A 27,369-nucleotide genomic window follows, 5' to 3' on the forward strand; every position below is an offset into this window, starting at 1 on the left:
AGGAGTTAATCATGTTGACTTCTGAACGCCTCAAATCATAAAAATGAGTTTTGAGGTAAATGAAAATTGAACTTGGAACCCTTATTGCAAATAATTTTCCACACAAATAAAACACATCAAATACTAGTATTCTATTGTTTTTTCCGCACCCACTTGTAGAATTTAACTTGTGTATTCACCTGAAGAAAAAAAACTCCTTTCCTCAAAAAATAACTTAACCCCCTTTACCCTAATACCATCGATATAGTTTCTTTGAAAAGAATGTCCATATCTGCTTCAATACTTCCCGGCTCTCTTATGGCTTTTGTACTGAAAAGTACATGTTTCTATTTTATTTTAGAAAAGGCTAAGTTATCTGGTGAAATACCTGCATTCAAAGAAAGGTTTAGGAACTTTTAAAGACACGTAATAAACCGGCATAGGATTAGAATCCACTGACTTTACAAAGACATGACAGTAATTCCATCATAACTGAAGTACTGGTCTCACAAATATTTTCTCTACAGAATGCCGTATTTTGTCCCAAGAAAATTATTTTAGCAGATAATAGGCAACACTTATAAAGTCAGCTAGAGAAAGAGACAAACTTGCAACCACTTCCAATTTGGTGTGATTGTCATTTGAATTTGATATTTAGCAAAATGCTCATATAGCGACCAGTGCCAGATTAACCTTCCTTACTTTGGTTCAAATGATTCTTTCGTCATTTGCAAGTGATCGCAAAGAATGAATAATGATTTTATGTTAAGAAGCATGAGAGGCAGTCCTCCGAACCTGGAGTAACTGTAAAATATTGTTTTCTTTAAGAAAATCATTTTTTTTATATTTTGACAACCTATCCAATGCTGTTGTATATATTTTTCCGAATTAAATACTTTAATGCATGAATGACTTAAGTTTTATACAGTACATCCAATATAAAACCTTGCTGCTAAATAGAAGTTTTAATTGCCCACAACTGCATTACTGGTTTCCATCATCCAGCTCACAAGCTAGTCGCAAAAGAATCTCCTGGACAGTCTCTCATCATTACCACTAATTAATAAATTACACTAGAAAATAAAAATATAACACAGTTTTATTTATAATCTACAGTCTCAAAGACGGTGTAATTTTTTTTTTTTGAGGGGGGGGGGTCCAGTGACAGGGTCGTTATTCGTCCGAATTTTATGAGTGAGTGAGTGGGCTCATAGATGTCACTGGTGCCGAAAAGTGTAGACCACTTAGTTCGTCAGAGACTAGTCAGAGTGCACCACAGACAGTGGATCTACATTACACTTGTAATAAATTATGTTGTAAAATAGTTGAGATGTTACAGGTGAACCAGAGTACCTGGAGAAAACCCCTGTGCTTCCTGAACCTCGGGCTTGCCCAACACAAGTTATAAATTCACAGTGGATCAACCGGGTTTTGAACCCAGGCCCCCCTGATTTATAAGCCTAGCTCACTAGCACTGAGTCACCATGGCGGTTATATCGAAAATGATAACCACCGATATCCACATTAGTTTTCACATCATTTCTGCAAAAGAAATTCCTTATTACCCTGTGCAATTCTTCTCTTCTTATGGAGTGAACTTCTCTGCACTATGTCTTCCTGCAGCTGTTACAGAGCATGAGGATTTGTTCTGTACACTTTGTTTTTAATACCCCCCCCCCAAAGATAAATATGCACAGGGTTAGCTCCAGAGATTTATACGATGAAAGAGTAATGGAACGAAGAAAAATTCTCTCCCACCCCGGCGCCGGAGAGAATTTTTCTCCGTTCCATTACTCTTTCATCGTATGATGACGCAGAATATCTGCATGGAAATATCATATGTACTTCGGTACATTAAAATAATATCCAGAGATTTAGATGACAACAAATTTCTGCTCATTAATCTGTCTTCGAAGATATGTTTTACTGCTTGCAAATGTGTTATGAGTTTTCGTTAAGTGCCTCACACTGTGTATGCTGGCTAAGATTAAGGTATCATAAGGCTTTAAAATAACACATAATAAGCAAGACAATTAGACTCATCCACTGTCTATGGAAGAGAATTAAGTTCCTGTTGGGTCTGGCAGTCATACAAGAGAGATTTCTTTTGAGATGATCATGTCATTGGAATAGATATTTCTCGGATGATGTACAAAAGAGTGTGTTAATATTTTTAATGTAGTACTCACTAAGTGTGTCCGACAAGAGGAAAGAAAGTTTCCAGAAAATTGTCCAAGTGTTAGTTCTTAATCGTCCTAAAGTGTATAATCTTGTTAGGAAATTGAGAGAAGTGTACAAGACAAAAGCAATTAACTCAGGAAGTCCTAGACAATGTAACATTTGGTCCTATAACGTTTAAAATTAATCTTATATATTTCTTTACTTTTATTTTAATGTAATAACAATTAATGAGTAAATATCCATAGACCCTTTTGAACTTCCTTGTGAGCCACATGATGGCAGCTGGTAGAGCAAATGTGGGTAGTAATGGTACTGCTTAGTAACAAAGTTTTAAGTCAGGCATACTGTATTATTTTATTTGGAAAGTTATCTTCTTTAATAGTGTAGAAAGAATTTCGAAGCATCGTGTCTTAAAATGATACTGAATAACAAAAAGACTTTACACTAGTTAAGTCTTCTCGTAGTATTTAGGAAATGAATCTGAAAAATTTATTTTTAACAATTATCCAACTTTTTCGGAACACAAAATTAATGACAACATTAAGGTTTGTTTTAGTTACTGAAACTAATGAAAATGGTACTCAGATTTAAGAGACACTAATGATTCTCATTTTCATTGACATTATTTTTCGAAGGTCGAAAATATTACTTTGATTCTGTTTATGTATGAATTACTTTTTTTTTTTAGAGAAAAGTTTATGTATGGTGGAATATATTTTAAGGAAATACAATTCTTTTAGTGCTCTGAATAATTAATTTCTTTTCTTTTCTTTTCTTTAATTTCAAGTGTTAATGTTTTAGCTCACCAATATAATATGATAATAAAAATAACCATTAACTTCGTAAACAACGAGAATGGTCATTTTAAATTATGCACAGAAGTGGTTAAAAATTCAAATGAAATAAACGAACGTCGAAAATGCAAAGAAACCTGCTAAAGCTATTAATGACGAATACGAGGAGAAACTATTCCATTGTATATAGCCTACAAGAAAGTTTCTTTTAATACGATTCCAGATATTTGTGTGTATCATAATAGCCTTTTTTCACGCTCATATGAAGTGTAGAGCATTTAAGTAGTACCGGTAATATAATTCTTGCTCTTGTAATATTTCATAAACTGTTTCAGATTACCGGTACCAAAATCTTGGCCTCACACAAACTAATTTCTGTCATATAATAGCACCCACATCGTGAAATTTTATTAAATTTGTAATTTTAGCAAGTAAAGAAAGCAATGGAGATTGACTCACGAATGGCAAGTAGACCAAAAGTTGACCTTTACTACCCAATTCATTTCACGGAACTAGAATATACTGAATATGAATTATGAAATGTTGAACTATATTCTGGAATGTTATAGATAGGTTTCACCATGTGTCCATATCTCAGCCTGAAGGGAATGGTCTCGTGTCATCCTTGAAAACTGAAGTTATGACAGTGCCACCAATGATGGAAGATATGGAGTCTGTCAAATATAATATTAATGTCATATATATAGCACATAGAAACGTTATCTCCTTTAAATTATACAAGAGAAAACAAAACAACCATCGTAATGAAGACAGTGTCTGAATTTGCTTCTGTCAACTATGGCAAATAGAAAATAAAATAAAGCCAAGTGAATAACAGTGATAAAATGCTGTGGCCATTTCTGACTTGGACGATGTATCTCTTGCAAAATCGTAGCTTGAAATACAAATTCAAAATCGTTAAGTCACAACTCAATGTTTATCAAATGTTCAATCAAAGATCGGGGCCTGTTCTATAACGAGAAAAAAAAAAAGAGGGGGAAGAACAGGATCTTCTTATCTGCACATCACACCCACAATAAGTCACACAGTTTATCAAAAGAAACACAGAACGAATGTGTGTCACGATCTTCTTACATCGCCACTGAGCAAAGTAGTCCAATCGGCAGACTTCCAGGAAGATGCTTCTTGGGAACCTTCTGTGAGGATGTCTGAGTTTTTCCGAGAGGTAGGTGGACATGAGGCATGCCTCTCTTGTTCAGGGTTAGGGACCAAGAGAGTTTTTACGGGTGGTACATCAGCTGAAGACGAATTGAGAGGTGGTAAAACTTTTCCTCCCAAGCTTTCTTTCGATGCTGTAACTGATGGTACATTTTTGTCCAGCTCCTTAGAAAGTAATGAATTTCCCACCCAAAATGCAAGGTTGGGCACACTCTGGCTAGTGAAAGTAGTAGAGTCTGTTAGTTCTTGTTTGCACTGAAGCTCACTGGAAGGTGACGACTCTTTTCTCTTGGTCCCAAATTTAATCTTGTCAAGGATTTTGTTCTGCCAGGAATGGCTTCTATTCCGCACACATACCTCCACTTCCTCAGTTCTCATGATGGGGGCACTGGCAGAGTGTTTTAAATTCAGTTCGGTCTCCATTATCTCAGGGTTTGGTGAAACCGAGATCCGCTGGACTCTTCTTCGGCAGAGTTCACAATATACAGCATCTTCTGAAAGTCTGGATTTCATACTTGGGAATTCAAACCCTGCGAACTTTATATCAGAGGTTTCTAAACTGTTATATCTGTTGTGGTTAGGATATCTTTCTTTACTACTGTGGTACAGCCTCTCTAATTCTAAACCTGAATTATCCAGATATCTTGTGTCTGGTGATTCAGTCATGGGTTTCCAGCGAACACCCTTCCTGGATCTGGAACTGCTTCCAGCGCTCCCCATGGAGCTGTGTCTCTTGACAGGTAACAGTTTAGGTAAACTTTTGATCTTCCCGACCAGAGCCCTCCTGCGGCCAGGGCTAAGTCTAGGTTCCATTAGGTTAGAAACAGATGAAGTGTCTGGTTTCAGGCTGAGGAATTCACCACCTGAAAAGGAATGATGCTTTGGCTGTGCAGGTGAGAAAGACGAATACTGAGGCATGGGTGTGTCTGGTTCCTGGGGGCCTCCGTCCACATCGATGGAGATCTCGGACATCCGAAAGCTGTCTGACTTGCAGAGGGTTGATGAACTCGGCCACTGCGTGAGTGTCAGGGAAGGCTTGCGACCTGGGGCGCTCTCAGATCTCGACAGAGGTTTCGGTGCTCTTAAACTGTGTTCCCTTGGTGGGGCGTAACTACAACTAGAAGCAAAAGCAATTTTATAAGCAAGAATCATCCTAAGAATTAATGGTAAATCAGCTTTCTATACATACCGTAAACTGGGGTTACTTTGAACACAGAGGATACTTTGAACATTTTTCCAGAAAATCCTATTTAAGTTTCTACATGCTGCACTTGTTATAGATGGAGGTAAATTTGGTATGAGAATGATTTTATGATAATTTACCTCCATCTATAACAAGTGCAGCATGTAGAAACCTAAATATGATTTGATGAAAGAGTAATGGAACGGAGAAAAATTCTCTCTGGCACCGGGATTTGAACCCGGGTTTTCAGCTCTACATGCTAATACTTTATCCACTAAGCCACACTGGATACCACCCCGGCGTCGGACAGAATCGTCTCAGATTAAGCTCCAACTCTTGGGTTCCCTCCAGTGGCCGCCCTCTGCACTACGTCATAGATGTCTATGAACGTAGGACCAAAGTCCACACATGTGCTGAAGTGCACTCGTAATGAGTGACTAGTTGGCCGGGATCCGACGGAATAAGCGCCGTCTTAAATCACGAAGTGATTTACGCATATCATATATATTATTTTAATGTACTGAAGTACATATGATATTTCCATGCAGATATTCTGCGTCATCATACGATAAAGAGTAATGGAATGGAGAAAAATTCTCTCCGGCGCCGGTATTTGAACCCAGGTTTTCAGCTCTACGTGCTGATGCTTTATCCACTAAGCCACACCGGATACCACCCCGGCGTCAGACAGAATCGTCTCAGATTAAGCTCCAACTCTTGGGTTCCCTCCAGTGGCCGCCCTCTGCACTACGTCATAGATGTCTATGAACGTAGGACCGAAGTCCACACATGTGCTGAGGTGCACTCGTAATGAGTGACTAGTTGGCCGGGATCCGACGGAATAAGTGCCTTCTCAAATCACGAAGTGATTTATGCATATCATATATATTATTTTAATGTACCGAAGTACATATGATATTTCCATGCAGATATTCTGCGTCATCATACAATGAAAGAGTAATGGAACGGAGAAAAATTCTCTCTGGGTTTTCAGCTCTATGTGCTGATGCTTTATCCACTAAGCCACACCATTCCATTACTCTTTCATCGTATGATGACGCAGAATATCTGCATGGAAATATCATGTGTACTTCGGTACATTAAAATAATATATATAAATATGATTTTCTGAAAAGATGTTCAAAGTTTGCTCTCTGTTCAAAGTAACCCCAGTTTACGGTAACTATGCATTTTTATTGCTATTTAAAAACCATTGCACTGACATCACAATGCAGTGGAGACCAAGTCATTGTGATATATCCAGTAATGGGATTCTGCCGGACGCAATAACCAAATCAAATAAAAATCTCCGCAGTTACCAAAAAACTAAAAGCTATAAGAATATATATAGAGTGAAAGTGTTATAATTGCATTAATTTTAAGAATAGAATCTTTAGGTTGTAAGTAACCAAAAAGTCAAATATCATTTTGGTATTTGAATAATGGTTTGGCCGAAAAAAAAAATTGTGTCAGGAGTTTGAATCCCATTTATGGTAAAACTATTGGGTATTGAGCCGTATGAGTGGTAAGAGACCAACTCGAAGAACAAGCCGAAAAAATATTCCTTTGTCATTTCTTCGAAAAACGCTTCATTTGTGTAATAACGTACTGGTACAAAAATTAACTGATTAAAAACGCCTTTACAGTGTGATGGAAATTTAATCAGTTAATTTTGTACCGGTACCTTATTACACAAATGAGCGCAGAGTGGATAGGGAGGAGAAGGAAGGAGGACGTTTACATTTCTTAATCGATTGGTGCTTTTCACCAAAAGAAAGCCCTGTACTACATGCAAAGAAGCACTACGTACTCTGATAAAAAAAATCATACACAATTTTTCAATTTATCAGATACGTACGTCGCAAATTCGTAGCATTTACCTGGTTGCTGTGCAGGAAGCATGCTGTCTCAGCTGAGAATCTCTGTGTAGACATTGGTCATCCTCTCTGTCGCTGCCAAGTGTGCAATTGCAAACAGTGTTAATATTTATATATTTTTTTATTTATTTATTGGATTCCATAGATTTTACATCAGCATTGTAGCTTTGAGAAGTGGAACAAGTAAAAAGTTATACATAAACATACAATACATAATTTATTAATACAAAGTAAGTAGATTAATTTCAATTACAAGAAGAAATAATTTATCAGCTGAGTAAAAGACATGAATATTTTGGTACCTTCAGATCTTCAGACATATGCACCGGTAGTGCAAACTCCTTTTTTTGTAACAACTGAAACTAACAGAGAGGTACATGGAGACCTGATTTGTGCTGTGTATTAAAATTATTAATGTTCTTATTAATATTAAAAGAAAAGTATCTTGATAGTTAGCTTAAAACATCATCAGGCTAAAATCAATATTTCTAAATTTTGGAAGATCTTTTTACTGCATGTACTCTTATGCACACCATCATTATTCTTAGGGCTTTCTTTTGTAAAATGAAGAATATATGTGTAGCTTTAGATGAGTTAGCACAGAATATTAATCAATATTTAGTTGTAGAATGAAAGTATGCAAAGTGAGTCTCTTTAAGAGTGTTTATATCGTTAACAGAGGATAAGGATCTTCATGCATAACAGACAGAGCTCTAGTTAGGAATAATATAGTCTATTTGTGTTTTCCATTTCAAATGATTATCCAATTTCAAATCAAGAAACTTTGTACTGATAGGTTCTTTGATCATCATCATCATCCTTGCATGTATTGGGCCTAGTGGCCCGTTACGGTCTCTTGCCAATGCTTGAACGGTCTGCCCAGGGATCTCTTGCCCACAGGATGGTAATTTAAAATTTGGCGTGGAATTCTATCAATTCTATTTTATCTAACAGTGATATTCATAAAACTCAACATAGGCATATAAGAATAGTTTTATTCATATTGGTCATAAAATGTATAACTGCTTGCATAGTTATTAGACAGAAATATCTGTACTCCAAAAATTGCTACTACGCCACTGCGTCTATAGTGTTGAATATGATGAATTCTTGGAATTCCTCTGTTCCAGGTCCTCCTGACTTGAAGATGTACCAGCTCTGCAAACGGGCCTTATAGACGAAATCGACCTGACCTGTAGTTTTCTACAATCAAGCCCCAAGTATTGCGTATTTGTATTGGTGTTGCATTAAATTATCTACTTATTATTTAATCTTATGTGTATTATGTAATTATTATTTTGTAAATATGACATATCTCAAATCAAGTATGGATGCAATAAATGATTATGGTTATAATTAAACCAATCATTCATTAGCGTTAACACTTTAGCTTTATAAGAAAATAGGTACTCAAGGGAGCAGTTTCTCACCAGTGATTACTAATCATCATTCTCACTGGTAAAACTTTTTGATTTAACAGTACAATAAAAACTCTTTTATTTCAAATTCGTTTAATTCAAAGTAACATAATTTGAATTACCATTATTTCTCAGATTTTAAGTACCGGTACCAAATATTTAATCTATACTAATAATAAATCTGTAGCCGAAATTTTTCTGGTAATTTTCGATTTTCCAAAAATAATTGGTCCTAACATATATAATTAACCGCCCTGAAACCGAAAATCGCTTTTTTTAAATTTTTGTTTGTATGTCTGTCTGTCTGTCTGTCTGTCTGTCTGGATGTTTGTTTGTTACCTTTTCACGCGATAATGGCTGAACCGATTTATATGAAAATTGGAATATAAATTAAGTTCGTTGTAACTTAGAATTTAGGCTATATGGCATTCAAAATATTTTATTTAAAAGGGGGCTTGAATTAAATAATTCGAAATATCTCCCTTATTATTAATTTTACTGAAAAATATTACATAACAAAAGTTTCTTTAAAAATAATTTCCGATAAGTTTTATTCCATGCAAAATTTTGATAAGACTGATATTTAATGAGATAAATGAGTTTCAAAATTACAATAACAACGCCATCTAAGGCGGTGTAATGAAATAAAAAAACAAATGACTTCGTCTATAAGGGGCCTTGGACAACAACAATCGAAAGCTATGAAACATACGATAGCTTACAGAGAATGTTTCTGTGTTTGTATGAAGCAATATCAGAAGCTAAATTAACCGATTTGTATAATTAATTATTAATTCACCATTGGAAAGTGTAGTTTCTCTAGATGGACATAATGCTATAATGTTATTACAGTAACTTCTGAGTGAATCGAGGACAGGTAAGATTAAAATAGCTTCTTATGCACAGAAAACTTGATAAGCATTCGTTTCCTGTATTTCCTAAAATAATTTTTATGACCAAATGAGTGGTCTCTGGATCAAAATGATCGCATTTTAATTTTTTTAATACAATTTAAATTGAGTAATATAATAAACGATTTATCCATCAAACACGAATGTTCCTTGGATCAAATGTCCTATTTTAATTATGTAATTACTTTATATTTATTTCTAACGGGTGCAGCAGAGCGCACGGGTACGGCTAGTTTTAAATAAAGTTATATATTTCTACATCAAATGTAACTTTCAAAACTAAACGACAATCTTTAGTTTGAAACCATAAAGAAGTCTATACACTCTTACAAGCTTTCATACTTCATAATAATAAAATTCCCTAAACAAGTCGCGTCATATTTACTTGATGTGACTGGTTCGAGCTTCGAATATCTCCATTGTTGTTTCACGTCCAACATTGCGCCACATGTATGTACATTTTAATTTTTTTTATTTTGACTGGTCTACAGAATCAACTTTATTTAAGATGACTAGACGTCCCAATTTAACCTGGAATATATGGACAGACACCATCTCAACACATGTGCAGCACTCACCAAACCTACACAAGCAGCAAGATATTGGGAAGCACGGGGTTTACTTCAAAGTTTATGACACTTGTTCATTATAACATGTCATTGGAATAAATATAATTGCGATGTTATAAAAGCCTTACAAGGAAATGATGTGAGGAAGGCAAAGGAAATGAATGGTGCGATTTGGAAGGTGAATTAGAGAAACGAATTGAAACAAAAATCGATTGACTCTTATTTTCAAAGGCAGTAATGTGTGCAGTTGAAAGACATATCATATCATCAAATCCTCCTCCAGTTTTTCTTCTGTTAACCTTAATATATTATCAGGAAAATAAAATTACTGATTAACTTTATATTTATTTTATTTTTATTTTAGTGGGTTATTTTTATGACGCTGTATCAACAACTCAGGTTATTGAGTGTCTGAATGAAATGGTGTTAATGCCGGTGAAATGAGTCCGGGGTCCAGCACAGATAGTTACCCAGCATTTATTGATATTGGGTTGAGAGAAAACCCCGGAAAAAACCTCAATCAGGTAACTTGCCCCGACCAGGATTCGAACCTGGGCCACCTGGTTTCGCGGCCAGACACGCTAACTGTATGTGGACTTAATTTTATACCTTCTTGACTGTGTTAATATGAAGAAATTACCTGGCTGACTAGTTTCGAAGTGATATTCTTCACTATGCTTCGGACAATGACGGATATCACTTCGAAATTAATCAGCCACGTAATTTCCTCATATTAACACAGTCAAGAAGGTATAAACTTAATCAGTGATTATGTAAGTGTTAAAAGTGTTTATAGAACAATGAAGAAAAAATAAAATAAAATAAAATTAGTGGTGATATTAATCTGACATACCTAACAAATTTATGTAACCAGCAGTGGCGTAGCATGAAAGTTCGAGCAGGGGAAGCTAACTCAAGTTGTCTTTCATGCAATATGAGAAAACGTATTATAAAAATACAATCTTAAAATAAATAGTAGTCAATGTCAAGTCAGCAGTCGAAGATTGCTTGGAACATCGTAAGTAACATCAATAAGGGATGACCTCAAATGATACGTAGTAAAATATGATTTCATGGTTTACACATATCTCTTAACAAATAGACACGTATACGTATAACATTAGCTCACTCCCTGTCATACTTAGAGAAATCACAATATTAGTATCATTACGTAAGTATGCGTCTGTCTTTTGGTTGTGTCCTTCATTGATAGCAAGGGAGTCGGTCATTTGTTTTTTAAATCACACTTTTGTTCGTAAGTCAGTCTTGATAATACAATTGTCCTAAAAAAATTCAAGTAAATTAGTGTCAGGAACTGTTATTTCGCTCATTATTTATTATATCAGCCACAATGCACACTAACACTTCAACTGAACACAACTGACGAAAAGGGATAACTCGGAAACTACTTATTTTAAATGTTAAAGCTAGCTTCTTGCGAGCCTTGCGACTAGGGTAGTGTAGTTAGAAAGGGATGGAAAATCTGCGAGGTGGATTACACAGAAGAAACCAGTCTGCTTGGAAGCTGGTGTGTGCAGGCTTCTTGTTTACTGCTGCATCACAAATCATCCTAAGCTGCCGCATCACAATATTTAACGCGTAAATATAAAGTCTATTAAAATTAATAAATAATTTTCTCCATAAACTGCAGGTTTATTATGAAATTATTATTAACTGGGGAAGCTAAGCTTTTTAGCTTACATTGACGCTAAGCCACTGGTAACCAGCTCCTATTGTTTATTGTTTAGTAACTATGGGCTTCTTAATTGAATGTTTTCTCGTAAAATTATATATCACGTAATTCAAAGTTAAATTTGTTTATACTATTTAAAATTAGAGAGATTTGACTGTAATAAAATGCTACAATTTTTTATTATGTTGAAAATTATCTCACATTCCACATTTCTTCTCGGCCTTTTTGATCAGCTTTATGTGGTACAGGCAAAATGTAACTTACCTTACTTCCGAGACCTTGACATCAGTAGGTTGTGCCAGACCCTCTTCCAAATAGCGGATAGAAATGCACTCAGTCTCCACATTCTCCGAGAACTTGAAGAGGTTCTGACTGGAGGGCAATTGAGACCTGCGCAAACCACAACATCTCAACTTGACAAATAATATTCTGCATAGCATGTTCAATTGCTAATATTGCAAATCAAATTATACAGATCGGTCATTGATATATGGTAACATCTATCTGTAGCATGTTTACGTGGTAGTCCAGCAATGTCTATGGTTTGTTTGGGACTCAACTGAAATTTCGACTATTGCTATACAGATGTTTCCTGTAATTTTATTTTGATTGATATAACATTTTCTTTTACGAGAAAAAGGAATTGGTTAGGTCACTGGCTGAGCAGAAACTGCCTACTGGAGGATGCACTGGAAGGAATGGTGAACGGAAGAAGAGTTCGGGGCAGAAGAAGATATCAAATGATAGACGACATTAAGATAAATGGATCATAAGCAAAGACTAAGAGGAAGGCAGAAAATAGGAAAGACTGGAGAATGCTGGGTTTGCAGTGAAAGACCTGCCCTTAGGCAGAACACTTAAGTATGTATGTATGTAAAGTTACATTTTTTTAAATAATGGTTTATTTAACGACGCTCGCAACTGCAAAGGTTATATCAGCATCACCGGTGTGCCAGGAATTTTGTTCCGCAGGAGTTCTTTTATATGCCAGTAAGTCTACTGTCATAAGCCTGTCGCATTTAAACACACTTAAATGCCATCGAAAAATATAGTGGGACTGCGTTGGTGGTAATGCAGCTTATGTGGGTACCTCTTTGTTACTTGTTAGCTTAAACAACAAGTTTAAGCTCCCTCACCACGACAAGGTGAGTACCCACGAGAGGTGGGTACAAAAGAAACCAAATGACCTGGAAATGTACAAAAACTTGCCCAGACATGTTCAAACATTTTTAACAAGAGCCAGAACAGGTCACATTGTCACTCAATTGCACCTACACCGATTTCACATTTCTGATAATACTACTTGTCTGTGGTGTAATAGTCATGATGAAGGTCTGGAACACATTCTTCTATACTGTCCATCCATAAACCACAAAAGAAGTAAATTAAAATCATCAGTACCAGTTGCATAAGACACAGTCCTGCAGTATATATTGACTACACCCCAACTCTGGCTACTAGCAACAGGCATCTATAATGAACACCGATCAAAATACCCCTCAGTTCTCGTGAAAAACAACAACTGAATAGACTACAGTGGACTATAGTGGACTTTATATTGTCAGCAAATAGCTGGATACATTAAGTAGATTAAATGCCATCGACTTGGGCTGGGATCAAACTCGCAACCTCGAGCATAGAAAGCCAGTGCTATACCAACTATGCTACCGAGACCGAATGTATGTATGTATAACTTTTTCATTGAGGAGTTATTTTACGTAAATACGCCTATATAAATACGCCTATACAGAAGGGCAATTCAACAAAAACTGTAACAAAAACTTTTGCTTAAAATTTAACAAAATCTTACTCTGACTTCAACCGTGCCATAACTCACAAACTGTAATAGTAAGGATGATATAGCCTGTATATAAAATGATCAGCAAATAAAGGTGTTTTACAGTAAGTAATGTGCTTTATAGTTTCGCAATTACTGTAACCTTAAGGTAACACTATGTGTGTAAAACTTCGAATGTATTGGGAGCTAGTGCTAATAGCACCCGAAACTTCTAAACTATACTTGAGGAGATGTACTGGACATGCTGCATACAAAATAGGTCTACGTGTTACTTTTCGAGTTTTTCAAATATTTAAGATTTGAGCTAGCACAAGTAACTTGTAAATTAATGGGTTTGTCATCTACGATGCAACTTGAGATCTCCGTCATTGCTTGGAAAGCATTAGCTTGACAGGAAGGCAGCACTCACTGATTGAGCAGCTGGCAGCCTCCTGCGTTTCTCGTAACAAGATTAGTCTTGCAGGCGCCTTAGGTGTAAACAGTGCGTAATACTTGGCCTCGTTCAGTTTCGTTTGCTGTGTGATTGAGTACACGTTTGTTTATTTTTATTGTATGTAGTTTCGTTCACTATGTTATACATTAGGGAGCGGCTGCAAAAGGGTATCTGTCGGATACAGGGGAGAGAGCCATTAATCCTTCCCATTGAAGGCTTTAAGGAACCAACCTGGACAAATACCCAATGTCCCATCCCTACCTTCCCGTGGTGCAGCTGTTAGTAAGCATAATTTTACAAGCTGAACTAAAGGGAGGGGCTACTCATCAATTAGCAGTGGTCAGCTTGATGAGTTAATGACTGAATTTGGTATAATTTTCCTCTATTCAATACCTAATTCCCTCTTTATCCTTTCCTATCCAGTCCTCTGACTGAACTCTTACTTTCTTCGACCCCAACGGCATTAGAGCATTCGAGGCCTAGGGGTTCATTTCCCTTTCCTTCCTCCTCTTTCTACTTTTCTGTTCCTAGTGCTGACCTGCTGTAGCACTAAAATCGTCCTCCTGTGGCTTAAGGAGGGAAAGCTAGTGATCAACAAGATCTCCCAGCTAGGTCCAATGGACCCATCGACCAACAGCAGGTGTGGTCCTCCAGACATTCTGGGGTTGTGTGTGAATGAAGTAGCCACCAAAACGTTAAAATATGGTGTTCACTTAAATCGGCTACAACTTGCCATTTTCACTCCAATATGAAAATCTGTGCTTCAGTGGCTGGTCATGGTGATATCTTTGAAAAATATTGGAGTGCAAGAGGTCAAAAATGACTTTATTGTCAAACACCTGGCATTAGAAAACAACAACAACAACACTAGGGAGCAACGAGTGTGTATTGTGTTAAAATATGCAAAAACAGAATCGTATGTGGAATGTTAGCTTGGTTTTATACAGATATTTCCCGGTGTACGTGTTCGCAATAAATCGACGATATGCAGATTACTAGAACAATTGAAAAAAAACTGGATTCATGTTAAACATACAGAAAACTAGAAAAGTAAGCGTTCTAACCAAGGAAAAATTAGACGAGATAGGAGCGGCCTTAGAAAGAGGTCCGAGAAAATCTTTGTGTCGTTTAATAGTTCAGTGATTGTGATTTCAACAATTTTGGCAGCCGAATTCGTCAAGTGTTTAATAAAGTGTTCAAAAGGTGCCAGACTTCTGTAGCAGCAGAGGGACGTTCTTTTGAGCACCTTCTGTAAATAAAGGTAAATTTAATTTAGTCACATTACTTCTTAGTTTACATACAACTCAGAGAGACAAGCCGAGTCGTGACATGGCAACTGTGCTAGGCATATGCAGTAGATGTGCTGTGGGAGATGTGAGCAGGTAATTGCGTAGTACCTGATAAACCCTGTACAAACCTTTGGTTATACTAAATAAAGGCGCAATTGTCCACTGCCATTACTGCGTGAATGTTAAAATAAATCAACAAGGTTTAATTCGAGAAAAATCCGTTCCGGCACCGGGAATCGAACCCGGGACCTCTCAGCTCTGCGCGCTGAGTGCTCTTTCCAACTGAGCTATGCCGGGACACGATTCCCGGTGCTGGAAGGGTTTTTCTCGAATTAAATGATGATAATACACATTGGCTACTTCATAGTAGTCGTGTAATATTCAATGAGGTAGGCGAGACCTCATATATAATGAATATGTGATGTATTAACTGTTAGCAGTTGTCACAAACTGAGGTTGAATATGGCCATAAAAGTCATTTAAATATGCGCCCCTGCATGTATGGCTTACATTGTCTAAAGTGCACGTAGTAAGGCCGTAAAACATTACGGGAGGAGTTCGGCCAGCACTGTGGATCATGTCCCGGCATAGCTCAGTTGGAAAGAGCACTCAGCGCGCAGAGCTGAGAGGTCCCGGGTTCGATTCCCGGTGCCGGAACGTATTTTTCTCGAATTAAATGATGATAATACACATTGACTACTTCATAGTAGTCGTGTAATATTCAATGAGGTAGGCGAGACCTCATATATAATGAATATGTGATGTAAATCAACAAGGGACTTAATCGGAGCTAACATAATCCGTATTATCTAAGCACAGCTGTAAATAGAAAATTCAAGTGCAAACTTCCCCCTCCAGGTGCTCGATGGTCATTTTAATGGAGATTTTGATTACCTACGCACACACGCCATGTCGTAAAGAGAACTTCATTCAAGATTTTGGAACTCCTTACTACTGGATCTATCTTCAGGCGCTGATGGGCGTAGGATGAAACCTGTAAGGAGTTTCAAAACGTTGGAGACAGTTTCTTCACGATATGACAGGAATAACCAAATTATTTTACAATTTAATCAAGAGTTTCACATCTCAAATCTTCTTTTCATATGCCAATGCAGGGCTGGACGTAAAGGTACCACATGCATTATTTTCCGAAGGAGAAGTGGAAGCGTTCTTAAAAACTAGAAGATGTGGTAGTTACTGAATTACACAAAAACATAGCACTAATACAAACATTTATACATTTTTCCATTAAAATCTCATGGATATTCTCTTGGAAAACACACTTCATTATTATGGTTAAGAGGTGAAATGGAAGGTGGAGAAAACAGCCTTACCTGCAACTGTTTACACACAGAACTGGCAGGTCAGAATCCTAGAAAAGAGACTGTTGTGTTATAAAGGGAAGGTGCGAGGAGCTGAGGTTGTCAGGGGTTGGCCGGAGGGATGGGAAGGAGGGAGGAGTGGTGGACAATCTTACCGCCAGATACCTGCAGCTGCTGCAGCTGCCGTAGCGGTAGCACCAATTGCAGCAGCCTGAAGATTTTGTACCGAACCTCTTGGAGTCGGTAGCTTTTCTTCATCTTCCTCTGTGATCTCGGGCAGGAACATTGTGTGCTTCTCTTCTGGCACTCTGCAGCACACAGGAGTTGAGAGAATAAAAGTTAATTTATATTAACTTAGTAATTACAGATAGAAACTTCAGAAACCGACACTAGGAAAAATCATAAATTTAATACATTGCATATAGAAACTTCAAGAATTGATGTGGTTGACAGAAAACAAAAAAATAAAATTACTGTATATAAATGTAAGATATATTTTTTTATAGGGGGCCCAATGGCAAGCACTACATCATTAAATAGGCTTATAGTGCCTTACCACTTCTTTTACTGAGTGATTGTGAAGTCTGAACCGCAGTTTTCTTTGTATATATTGTGCCTCAGCTATGTATTGCCAGGTCCGATAAGTCTCAGTAGAATGTCCTTTTACCCTCCAAGAGTTCTCTGACTGATATAATTTATATGCCAGTCATAATGCTATATCACGTCACATGGTTTTGAGCAAATACTATTGAAATCATGATGATGAGTAGTATTAAAATGGAGAGTAAGAATGGAATGATGGAGAGTTACAGAAGAACCCCGAGAAAAATCCTCAGGAATATTGACTTTATTCATCACAAATACACTCTGTCATCACCGGGATTTGAACCTGAGTGCGCAGTCATCTTAAGCCAATGCTCTGTCAATTGAGCTACCAAGGTGAGCGACAATATGCTAATATGTTACTTACAGAAACTTTAAAAGATAACAGAGTAAAATAAATTGACATATCATACAATGTGTTACCTACAGAAACTTGAAAAGATAACAGAGTAAAATAAATTACATAAATGCATGTGTTACGTATATAAACTTGAAAAGATAATAAAGTAAAATAAGATGACATAAATACCGGTGCTGTACACTGTGTTATCTATATAAACTTGAAAGAAGATAATGGTGTAAAATAAACTGAAGTAAATACAGTGCATTACGTATAGAAACTTGAAAATATAATAAAGTAAAATCAAATAAATACAATGTGTTATGTATAGGAACTTATAAAGTAAAATAAAATGATATAGCCTAAATACGCTCTGTTATGTATAGAAATGAAAAGATAAGAGTAAAATAAAACAAATTCCATGCATTACATATAAAAATTTGAAAAGATAATAAAGTAAAGACCACCTCTGTGGTGTAGGGATCAGCATGCTGATTTCTTACGCAGAGGGCCCGGGTTCGATTCCCGGTCGGGTTGAATTTCCTGGTTGAGGTTTTTCAGGGTTTTCCCTCAACCATAAGGCAAATGCCAGGAAATTCGGGCCGCAACATCCCTAAATATCATCGGCCTCATTCATCACCGAAATCATATTCATAACAAATCAGTCCTACATATACAGTCGCCATCTAGTTCACAACAATAGAACCAGTCTCAACAATAGTACACAGGCCTTCGGATTTCACCCAAAAGATTAACTCGCGATATGACCAAAGATGTTAAAGCGAGTACAAATAACAGCGAGGGGAAAAAAAATAAATAAATAAAGTAAAATAAAATTATGTAAAGGCAAAATGTTGCATATAGAAACTTAAAAAGATAATGCTGTAAAGTAAAATGGCATAAATACAATGTGTTACTGGTATATACATATAGAAACTTGAGAAAGTAATAAAGTCAAATAAAATTACATAAATGCAATGTGTTGCATATAGAAACTTAAAAAGATGATGTTGTAAAGTAAAATGGCATAAATACAATGCATTACTGGTACATACATATAGAAACTTGAGAAAGTAATAAAGTCAAATAAAATTACATAAATGCAAAATGTTGCATATAGAAACTTAAAAAGATAATGTTGTAAAGTAAAATGGCATAAATACAATGCGTTACTGGTACATACATATAGAAACTTGAGAAAGTAATAAAGTCAAATAAAATTACATAAATGCAATGTGTTGCATATAGAAATTTTAAAAGGCAATAGAGTAAAATAAAATGACATAAATACAATACTTTACATACCTATAGAAACTTAAGAAGATACCGGTAATAAAGTACTGGTGAAATAAAATTTTATAAATGCAATGTATTGCATATATAAACTTGACAAGATAATAGAGTAAAATAAAATTACATAAAAACAATGCATTACATAATAAAGAAATTTGAGAAGCTAATAAAGTAAAATAAAATTAAATAAAATGTGTTACTTATAGAAACTTGAAAAGGTAATAGCGTGAAGTAAAATGATACAGCTACCATACAATGCGTTACATACAGAAACTTGAGAATACAGGTCTAATCAATTAAAATTTATATAAGTTAAATGCAATGTGTTATCTACAGAAACTTGAGAAGATGACAGAATGAAATAAAATGCGTTACTTATAGGAACTTGGAAAGGTAAGGGAGTGAAATAAAACCAACAGATAAAATGTGTTACAAATACAAATTTGAGGGGCTGAGAGGGTAGAAATTAAATGTTTCAAGTCTGAGCCTCCTAAAGCAACAAAGGAAAGAAAACATTGCCCAACACTTAAATTGCACAATAACACTGCACAAAAACCATTAATTAGATTATACTAAGCCTCCTGTCTACTTACTGCATATCATGTACAGAGCCACGATATGTCTTCTTCTTGTAAGCAACAGATGCTTCAGTATAGGGTAAAGTGAGGTCAACATCATCAAAATATTTATCTTTCACAAGTGGAGGTGCTCGTGCCATAAGTATGTCTACTCCTAAGTATGACACCTGAAATAATAAAAGACAACCAGTTAGTAAAATGTCAGCATAGTCAAAATAGGGAAATACAAGCGTCTGCACAAGGGACTTTTTTAAGCAAGAGGGAAGATGAACATTTATCCTTTTTAACACATGGATAATAGAATATACTTTTCTGTAGGTTTCTGTGATTTGCATGTCCCAGTTGAGATTATTATCCATGTGAATGCCAAGATTTTTTACCGAAGAACTGAAAGGGATATGCACTGTACTTACTTTAACCGGGGAAATGTCGAGGTGCTTTACAGCATCGGTTTGCCATTTGTTTCCTAATATAATTGCTTGTGTCTTTCCAGGATTGATATTAAGATGTAGTACTCTGGAAGACCAATTTTTAGTCTGTAATAATCCAGTTTAATGCAGTATATTAACTTACTTTTGTGTGTCGATCTATTAGCCAGTTGAGTTCAAAATCTTCATCGTCATCTCCAAAAGGATTTATCAATTGCTCTGCCACCTGTCGCAAAGAAAAATATGACTTATAGTGATTTACACATCACTACCAACTTTAAATACCGGTATATTGCATAGATAGTTGTACACAACAGAAACTTTATGAATGTTCATAAATACTTAAAAATGAAAATGTTTAAAAATATATCCAGTCTAATAGAAGAAACTATATCATATATTTAAACACTAGCAAAAATAAATGCAGATTTCACTGTATAAATTAACGTTTTTTTATCCAGAAACGAAAGTGATCAAGAAGTGAATTTACATTAATGACTGCTTAACACAGTAGTAGCTAGTAGAACTCAGTCATAGAGAGATTCAGTTTATGAAAAATCTAAATAAATGGCAAAAATATTGGAATTTTAAATTGACAAATAATGTAAACTGAGTGCATGCGTTTATTTTAATTGTATGAATTGAAACATACAAAAGAAAACAAAATAAATGTTTTACACTTTTTTACCCTACTGTCTCTCGCCAACAACAAACGTTGAAATGCCAAAGGTAGTTTCGCAACATTTTTAATACTACGGTATTTTAAAAGTTGCAACACCACATTCAAAATAACATTAGTTCAGGATGGAGAAAGAAGATTGTTCTTATTAACGAATATATTTTATCTTTATACTTCTTCCCTGTTGTATTTTTTTTTTAATTTGAAAAATATATTCTTTGATTGATTAATTATTATACTTCATGACGCTTGCTGTTTGTGAAATTGTTCAGCATCAGTAAATTCTGATACGATCAAAAATCGACCAGTAAATTTTGCTTTGAGCCCTGCCTATTTTGTTTGATTTTCTTTGAGCCATTAGCCTGCTCGTTGGGTTTTAATTTTAAAGAGCATTAAAAGTACGAGTAATAATACAAAACAACTTATCCTTTCAAATATTACTACATATTTTTTAACATTTTAACATCTTATTAGAATTAGTTTCATTATTATTACAATTTAAAACTCGGTTTCATTCTCGTAGTACAATTCGCGCCACTTTAGTTCCATGGTAGTCTCCACCTACAACGATCTTTCTTAGCTTAATGCGCTATAAGTAGACATCAGTCATGCAGAATAGCGTAACGATCCCAACAGTAGGTTTTTTCCTTTCTCTCCTTCCTTCCACCTGAAGACGAAGGGAGAACCACCCTTCGAAACGTTGTGTCTTAATTTTTTGATTGTGACAACCAGCAATGGAAAAAGTCCAAACCCCTCACCTAAACATAAGTAGACACTAACTTATTCTTCTACTAATATGCATTTTACATTGTTGATCTAAATATATATATATATATATATATATTTTTTTTTTATCCAATGCCACCAGGTTGTCTTTCGACATTTCTGGTCTTCTCTCCTGGCCATGGCTTAGTTGTAACCCACTTCTGAGGTTGGGGCACCTGGAAGGCGGAGTTACATTACCCCGATGATGTGATAGGATGATTATGATAATGTGGTGCTAAGAGAGGTCTTAAATCTAAACTTAACCTAAATTACAGACCATGGACGAACACAGGAACAATCCCCTTTAAGGAAAAATTCCTGTGCTCTCACCGGGAATCGAACCCGGGACCTCATGAACTATAGCCAGAAGCTCTGACCACTAGACCATGAGGCTGATCTTATTATGGAAGTATGCAGGATAGATGAAGATGTAGGTGATAATGATGGCAAAATGAGCCCAGGCTCGGACATCAAAAGTTACCCAGCATTTGCTCTTTATGGATTGAGAGAAATTCCCGGAAAAACACATCACTCAGGCAACTTGTAACAACCAGGATTCGATCCCGGGCCCACTAGTTCTCAGCCAGGCACCCTGACCGCTACTCCAAAGCAGTCGAGACTAAACCCAATATTGAATATGTACGATTTGTTGGATAAGGCGTAGCTAGCTTAGAGCAGCAAAATTTTAAGATCCCAACTCAGAGAATGTTATGATGAGTCAAAATAAATTCCTGCCAGTCATAGATAAGTACTGTCCATCCAAGTGGTTATGTTGCAGGATCTTCGAAAGGAGGGGGGGGGGGGGAATCACATGTGAGTTATTTAACAGAGCTCTTTTCTTTAAATTATTTTAAACAGTTGTATCATATTACTTAGACTTCCAGTTATGTACAGCAAATATTTTCAGGAAAGAGCCTAATAAATATAAAATATAAATATAAAATGCTATCTAGTCGTTGTATGTTGTGTATTCTATTCTTCTTATAATGTAGTTGGCGTTTATCGAGAGCGAATATCGAGTTTTGCAAAAGATCAGTTTTCATTGCCTTATAACAGCAGTAATAACCAACTTTTGATAAAACTGATATGCGTAACATGAATGTTGATATGTAACCATCAAAAACTCATTTTGAATATTCTGGCGTTTAGGGACTTTTGAAAAAACGCTCCTCAATTATATTTCAATTAAATTCATATTCGACTTCCAGTAACATGCCTCAAAGCGTCTCAGTATTTCTACTTGTTGTAGTTAGAACTAAAAATATGCTGACAATTTCCTTTTACATACAGATAAATATTGAATTGAATTTCCTTTTAATTTCTATATACCGTTTACTCGAATAATAGACGCACCATTTTTTCTACTTTTATAACAAAAAACTAGGCTGGTGCTTGATACGAGGAAAAAATTTTAGTGAAAAAAAAAAAACACGTATTAAAGCTGCGCCAGCATGAATGCTGAAATAATTGATAGAATATGTAACGAAATAAGGGCCGCGACTAATTTATATATCGATTACATCGCACTTAAGACGATCGATAGTTAGCAGCAGTTGTATAAAGAAATGATAACTTGTAACAGTGAATACAGCGACAATAAGACAAGACACTTTATTGTTATTATTAACATTAGTGTTGCCTTATTCACTGTCAGGTTCAGCATCACTACTATCATTTGTTACAGATTCACATTCTTCTGTGCGTCTATTACGCGGGGATTTTTTTATTTTTATTTTAAGGCGAAAAATTTGGGTGCGTCCATTATACGGGGGCTCCATTACGTAGGTACAGTCGCGACGCTGTTATTCCCGGCGTGACTCCGCCTCTTTGCTTACGTCTTAGGAAGTCAAGGCTCTATAAAGTCTAGGTAAATAGTATCGTTCGCCATTTTTGTTCTTTCGTTTCCGAGCTACCAGACGAGGGATCTATTTGCCACACCGTTAAACATTATCATGTCGTAGCTCCTATGGTAATAAATCAAACGCACTGTAATTCAGCAAATAATTGAGCAGCAAATAACATCCTCGTGTACTTTCTGCGAACGCCAACGAAAGAGCCAAAATGGCGGGCGATTATATATTAAGTATTTATCCAGACTTAGGAAATGCTTTACATCTTCATCAGCGAATCACAAGACGCACACGTTTAAATGTAGACGACCTGCAACGTGATTGGCTGCCGGAAATTAGAGCGACGGGACTGTAAATACGGTAATTTATTCTTCTTTTAAACAATTCAGATGTTTAGTAGCTACTGACAAGATGAGTAGTAGCAGCTTATTTTACGACGCTTTATCAACATCTTAGGTTATTTAGCGTCTGAATGAGATGAAGGTGATAATGCCGGTGAAATGAGTCCGGGGTCCAGCACCGAAAGTTACCCAGCATGACAAGATGATAAAACATTTAAATTTTAATAAATAATTGTCTCTATGGATATTAAATAAATGCGTACAAACCTTTAGCAGTCCCATATAGAAGAAGAACTGCAATATTGTGAAGACTGGTATGTATATATCCACTTCCATTTGATAGCTTCTACTCTTTTCTTCAACGTACTGACGACCAACTAACGCCGCCAGGAAGAACGAGTATGTTGCAATTGTCACTACCTGTTTCATTCAGTGAAAAATATGAAACTTCAAATGAGTGTCTTACAATACTACAAGAATCTTGTCGTCAGCGTAGCGCAACAACTGGTAAGGAAAGCCTACGCATTGTGTCCTGGGCCAGGCTTAAAGCAAACCTAAGTTACCGGCATTCTTACCGAGCTAAGAGATTGCTGTGTGACAAGTGGTGAGTAACGGAAGACATTTTGAACAACTGCTCTAAAATTTATGTAAGATTCTCTCCATTTCCTTAAATAAATAATTCACTAGTTATGCAAAAGATCACTTGCCAGACTGTAGTGGCGTGAAACAACAAGAATGTTATCTGCGAGAGCTGGCGATCTGCTTGCCATACTGTAGTGCCGGTCCCTTAGGTTTGACTCGTCCTGTATGATAAATTAATGAGAATAGTCAAGTGGTCTACTTACATTTCATAAATCTACCATTTTGGAGATGGTAGTGACCATGACTGTAGAACACATATTGTGTGTATTTATATTCTTACAAAGAAAAATAACGATTCGAAACAAAACCGATTTTAATTTCTATCATACTAAATTGATCTCACTCAGCAAAACATTGAATTACTGTTGGCAAAGACAAAAAAAAAAAAATCGAAAAAACTGGAGAGTGGCCACTCCCATAACCCCTCCCCTAAATTACATCTATGAAACACACAATTTTTATACCTCATTTGTGCCAATTGTTGAATATTACCTGTGTGTATACGAGAGGAAGACTAACCCAGTCATAGCTCCACAGCATTCCGCATTTGGACCTAAATTCGTTAAACTCCTAGAAGAGGAAGAAAATCATCATCAGTTATTCGAGAAATTTATTTTAATGTTCCATCTATAACTTATATTAATTTGAAGACTGACTTATGACTAGTCAATTATTTAAAAATATAAAGTTTTTTTTTTCTACAGAGGACGAACTTTTTCGCCATTACGGCATCTTCAGATCCTATGTCATGTATTGTTCTTATAAACAACTATTTTCATTATAATGGCAATAGTATAAAATAATAAATAGGCCTACATTACATTATTTTACCGTCAACATAATTTTTTAAACTACTCTCATATTAGACTCTATTATGTTAAGCTAAAAAGAGCGATTAAAATAATTAAAATTATAAAAAAATCTATAGCGGAATTAATTGCGAGGCGCATCCAGAAAGTAAGTTTCCAGATTTTTTCCCCTTGAAAGTAAACGTAATTAGCCGTGTCAATTGCGCATGCGTAACAGATCTATGACATATCAATCATATGCCAGCCGGACATATCCCGCCTGGTGCCAGTAGCGTGGCAGCAGTGGTCAGAAATGGAAGTTCTTATTCCTTCTCCCGCCGCCGCATTGCGCCAATTGAAATTCATCGGCAGCTCTGTCAGGTCTATGGGCCGAACATCATGAGTAAGCAGATGCTGCGTCGCTAGTGTAGGCAGTTTTCCGAAGGTCGTCAAAGTGTCCATGATGAAGAGCGCAGTGGGCGACCGTCCCTCATCAATGATGATCGTGTTGAGCTGGTGCGGCAGTGCATCATGGAGAACCGTCGCTTCACGATTACGGAGCTGAGCAGCCATTTTCCGCAGATATCGCGATCCTTGTTGCATGAGATTGTCACTAAGCACCTGCTGTTCAAAAAAGTGTGTGCCAGGTGGGTGCCGAAAAACCTGACACCCGAACACAAAATGCAACATTTAGGAGCAGCACTGACATTTCTGCAACGGTATCACGATGACGGCGACGAGTTCCTCGACAGGATCGTCACGGGCGATGAGACTTGGATTTCGCACTTCACCCTGGAAACCAAGCAGCATTGGCGGCATAGTGGATCTCCGGTCAGGACGAAATTCAAACAGACGCTGTTGGTACGGAAAGTGATGTTCACGGTGTTCTGGGACAGGAAGGGCATTCTGCTCATTGACTTCCTTCCAAAAGGTGAAACAGTGAACGCTGACCGTTACTGTGAAACACTGCGAAAATTGCGAAGTGCCATTCAAAACAAGAGGCGTGGAATGCTTACTGCAGGTGTTGTGCTCCTCCACAACAATGCTCGTCCACATACGGCTCGGCGCACAGCAGCTGTTTTGACGGAATTTGGCTGGGAGTTCTTTGATCATCCACCCTACAGTCCTGATCTTGTCCCAGCGATTTTCACGTTTTCTTGCCAAGAAGAAATTCCTGTCCTCCGGTGAGTGTTTTGGCAACGACGAAGAGCTGAAGACGTCTGTCACACGCTGGTTACATTCACAGGCGGCAGAGTTCTACGACAGAGGGATACAAAAGTTGATCCCACGATACGACAAGTGTCTCAATTCTGATGGTGGCTATGTTGAAAAATAGCTGAAACATTGCTGTACCTGTTGCCAATAAATATTTTCCTGAAAGTGTGTGTTCTTTTTTTTTTAATAGGGAAACTTGCTTTCTGGATGCGCCTCGTACTTTACATTGCTTTGTTTTGAATTATGCGATTGAAATGGTCACAAGGACGTCTTCTTACGACAACATGTAGGGCAGACTCGGCTAATTTCGTGATTCTAAGGTTTTAGTGAAAAACTAAGGTTCAAATTAAAAAAAAAAAAAATGTGTCGAAACCCCTGATATGTCGGCAACGTCTCTGCTTTAGAGATGCAGCGGGACGGTCTGATTTAAAGGCGAAAGCTTCGAGTATAAGGAAAAACGTAAATAAAAATTGTTCTGCACAAAGGATTATACGTCTCATAACGCTTTCTTGTATCCTCGACAGCATGGAGGTGTGACATTTTCACTTGCTTCTGTAATCCTTGCCACAAGATCATCCCTGTTTTCGGTTAGTGTTGCGTAAATTTTATCAAGCATTTGCCTTCACAAAAAGAAATTCAAGGTGTGAGATCTGGAGATCTTAGTGACCACTCACGTAAAGGACTGTTAAGACCAATCCACAGAAGAGGATCATTTCCATTTTAAAAATTTGAGAAAATCTCGTTCTGTGTGCTGGATGATCATCGTGTTGGAAGATAACATTCGCTCGAATATCAAGAGGGACATCACCGAGTAACACACCCAAATGCTCAGTCAGAAAGGCAGAATATTCTGCGCCGTTGATATTTCCATCGATAAAATTGGGGCCAATAAATCTGGTCGTTTATGATATCCATCCAAACATTGATGGAAAAGCGGTCTTGAATGTGCACCTCTTCCTACAATGTGGATTGACGTCCGCGTAGTGGTGGTCGCTGATATTGCTCTCCCTCCCGAATGTGCGCTCATCTGTTCACAAAATTCGTCTTAAGAAGTCTTGAATTCCAAGATCTACCTAAAAAATTAGAAAAGTTTATAATATAACGCTAAAAAATCTATATTGCTATTGTGGTAATGATTTGGAAACTAACCTGCTCCATAAACCACTCGCAAAATGTTTCACGACGATCAAAGTCACCAGGTTTCAGTCTCCGAGTAGTGTA

At 36.6% G+C, this 27,369-nt stretch overlaps 1 protein-coding gene and 2 non-coding genes across 7 annotated transcripts in view; 1 reads left to right on the forward strand and 2 right to left on the reverse strand.

Moving 5' to 3' along the window:
- Positions 1-3,155: 3,155 nt before the first annotated feature.
- Positions 3,156-27,369, reverse strand: part of LOC138714757 (bestrophin-3-like) — a 78,622-nt gene continuing 54,408 nt past the window's right edge. For 4 of the 5 annotated variants that reach the window (XM_069846866.1, XM_069846864.1, XM_069846869.1 and 1 more), the window contains 8 exons: positions 24,638-24,715; positions 23,771-23,923; positions 20,014-20,094; positions 19,456-19,607; positions 16,782-16,934; positions 12,049-12,174; positions 7,197-7,268; positions 3,156-5,250 (listed from right to left, as the gene is read on the reverse strand). In XM_069846866.1, the coding sequence (XP_069702967.1) occupies positions 4,035-5,250; positions 7,197-7,268; positions 12,049-12,174; positions 16,782-16,934; positions 19,456-19,607; positions 20,014-20,094; positions 23,771-23,923; positions 24,638-24,715 (2,031 nt within the window). In that variant the 3' untranslated portion in view covers positions 3,156-4,034. The remainder of the gene's footprint in view (positions 5,251-7,196; positions 7,269-12,048; positions 12,175-16,781; positions 16,935-19,455; positions 19,608-20,013; positions 20,095-23,770; positions 23,924-24,637; positions 24,716-27,369) is intronic. The other variant, XM_069846865.1, reaches the window with a different exon arrangement.
- On the reverse strand, positions 15,526-15,602 carry TRNAC-GCA (transfer RNA cysteine (anticodon GCA)). The gene has a single exon. It is a non-coding gene; the product is annotated as a tRNA-Cys (tRNA).
- TRNAC-GCA (transfer RNA cysteine (anticodon GCA)) lies at positions 15,885-15,961 on the forward strand. Its single transcript has one exon. It is a non-coding gene; the product is annotated as a tRNA-Cys (tRNA).

This window comes from Periplaneta americana, chromosome 15, assembly GCF_040183065.1.
Source record: "Periplaneta americana isolate PAMFEO1 chromosome 15, P.americana_PAMFEO1_priV1, whole genome shotgun sequence".
NCBI classification, from domain to species: domain Eukaryota; kingdom Metazoa; phylum Arthropoda; class Insecta; order Blattodea; family Blattidae; genus Periplaneta; species Periplaneta americana.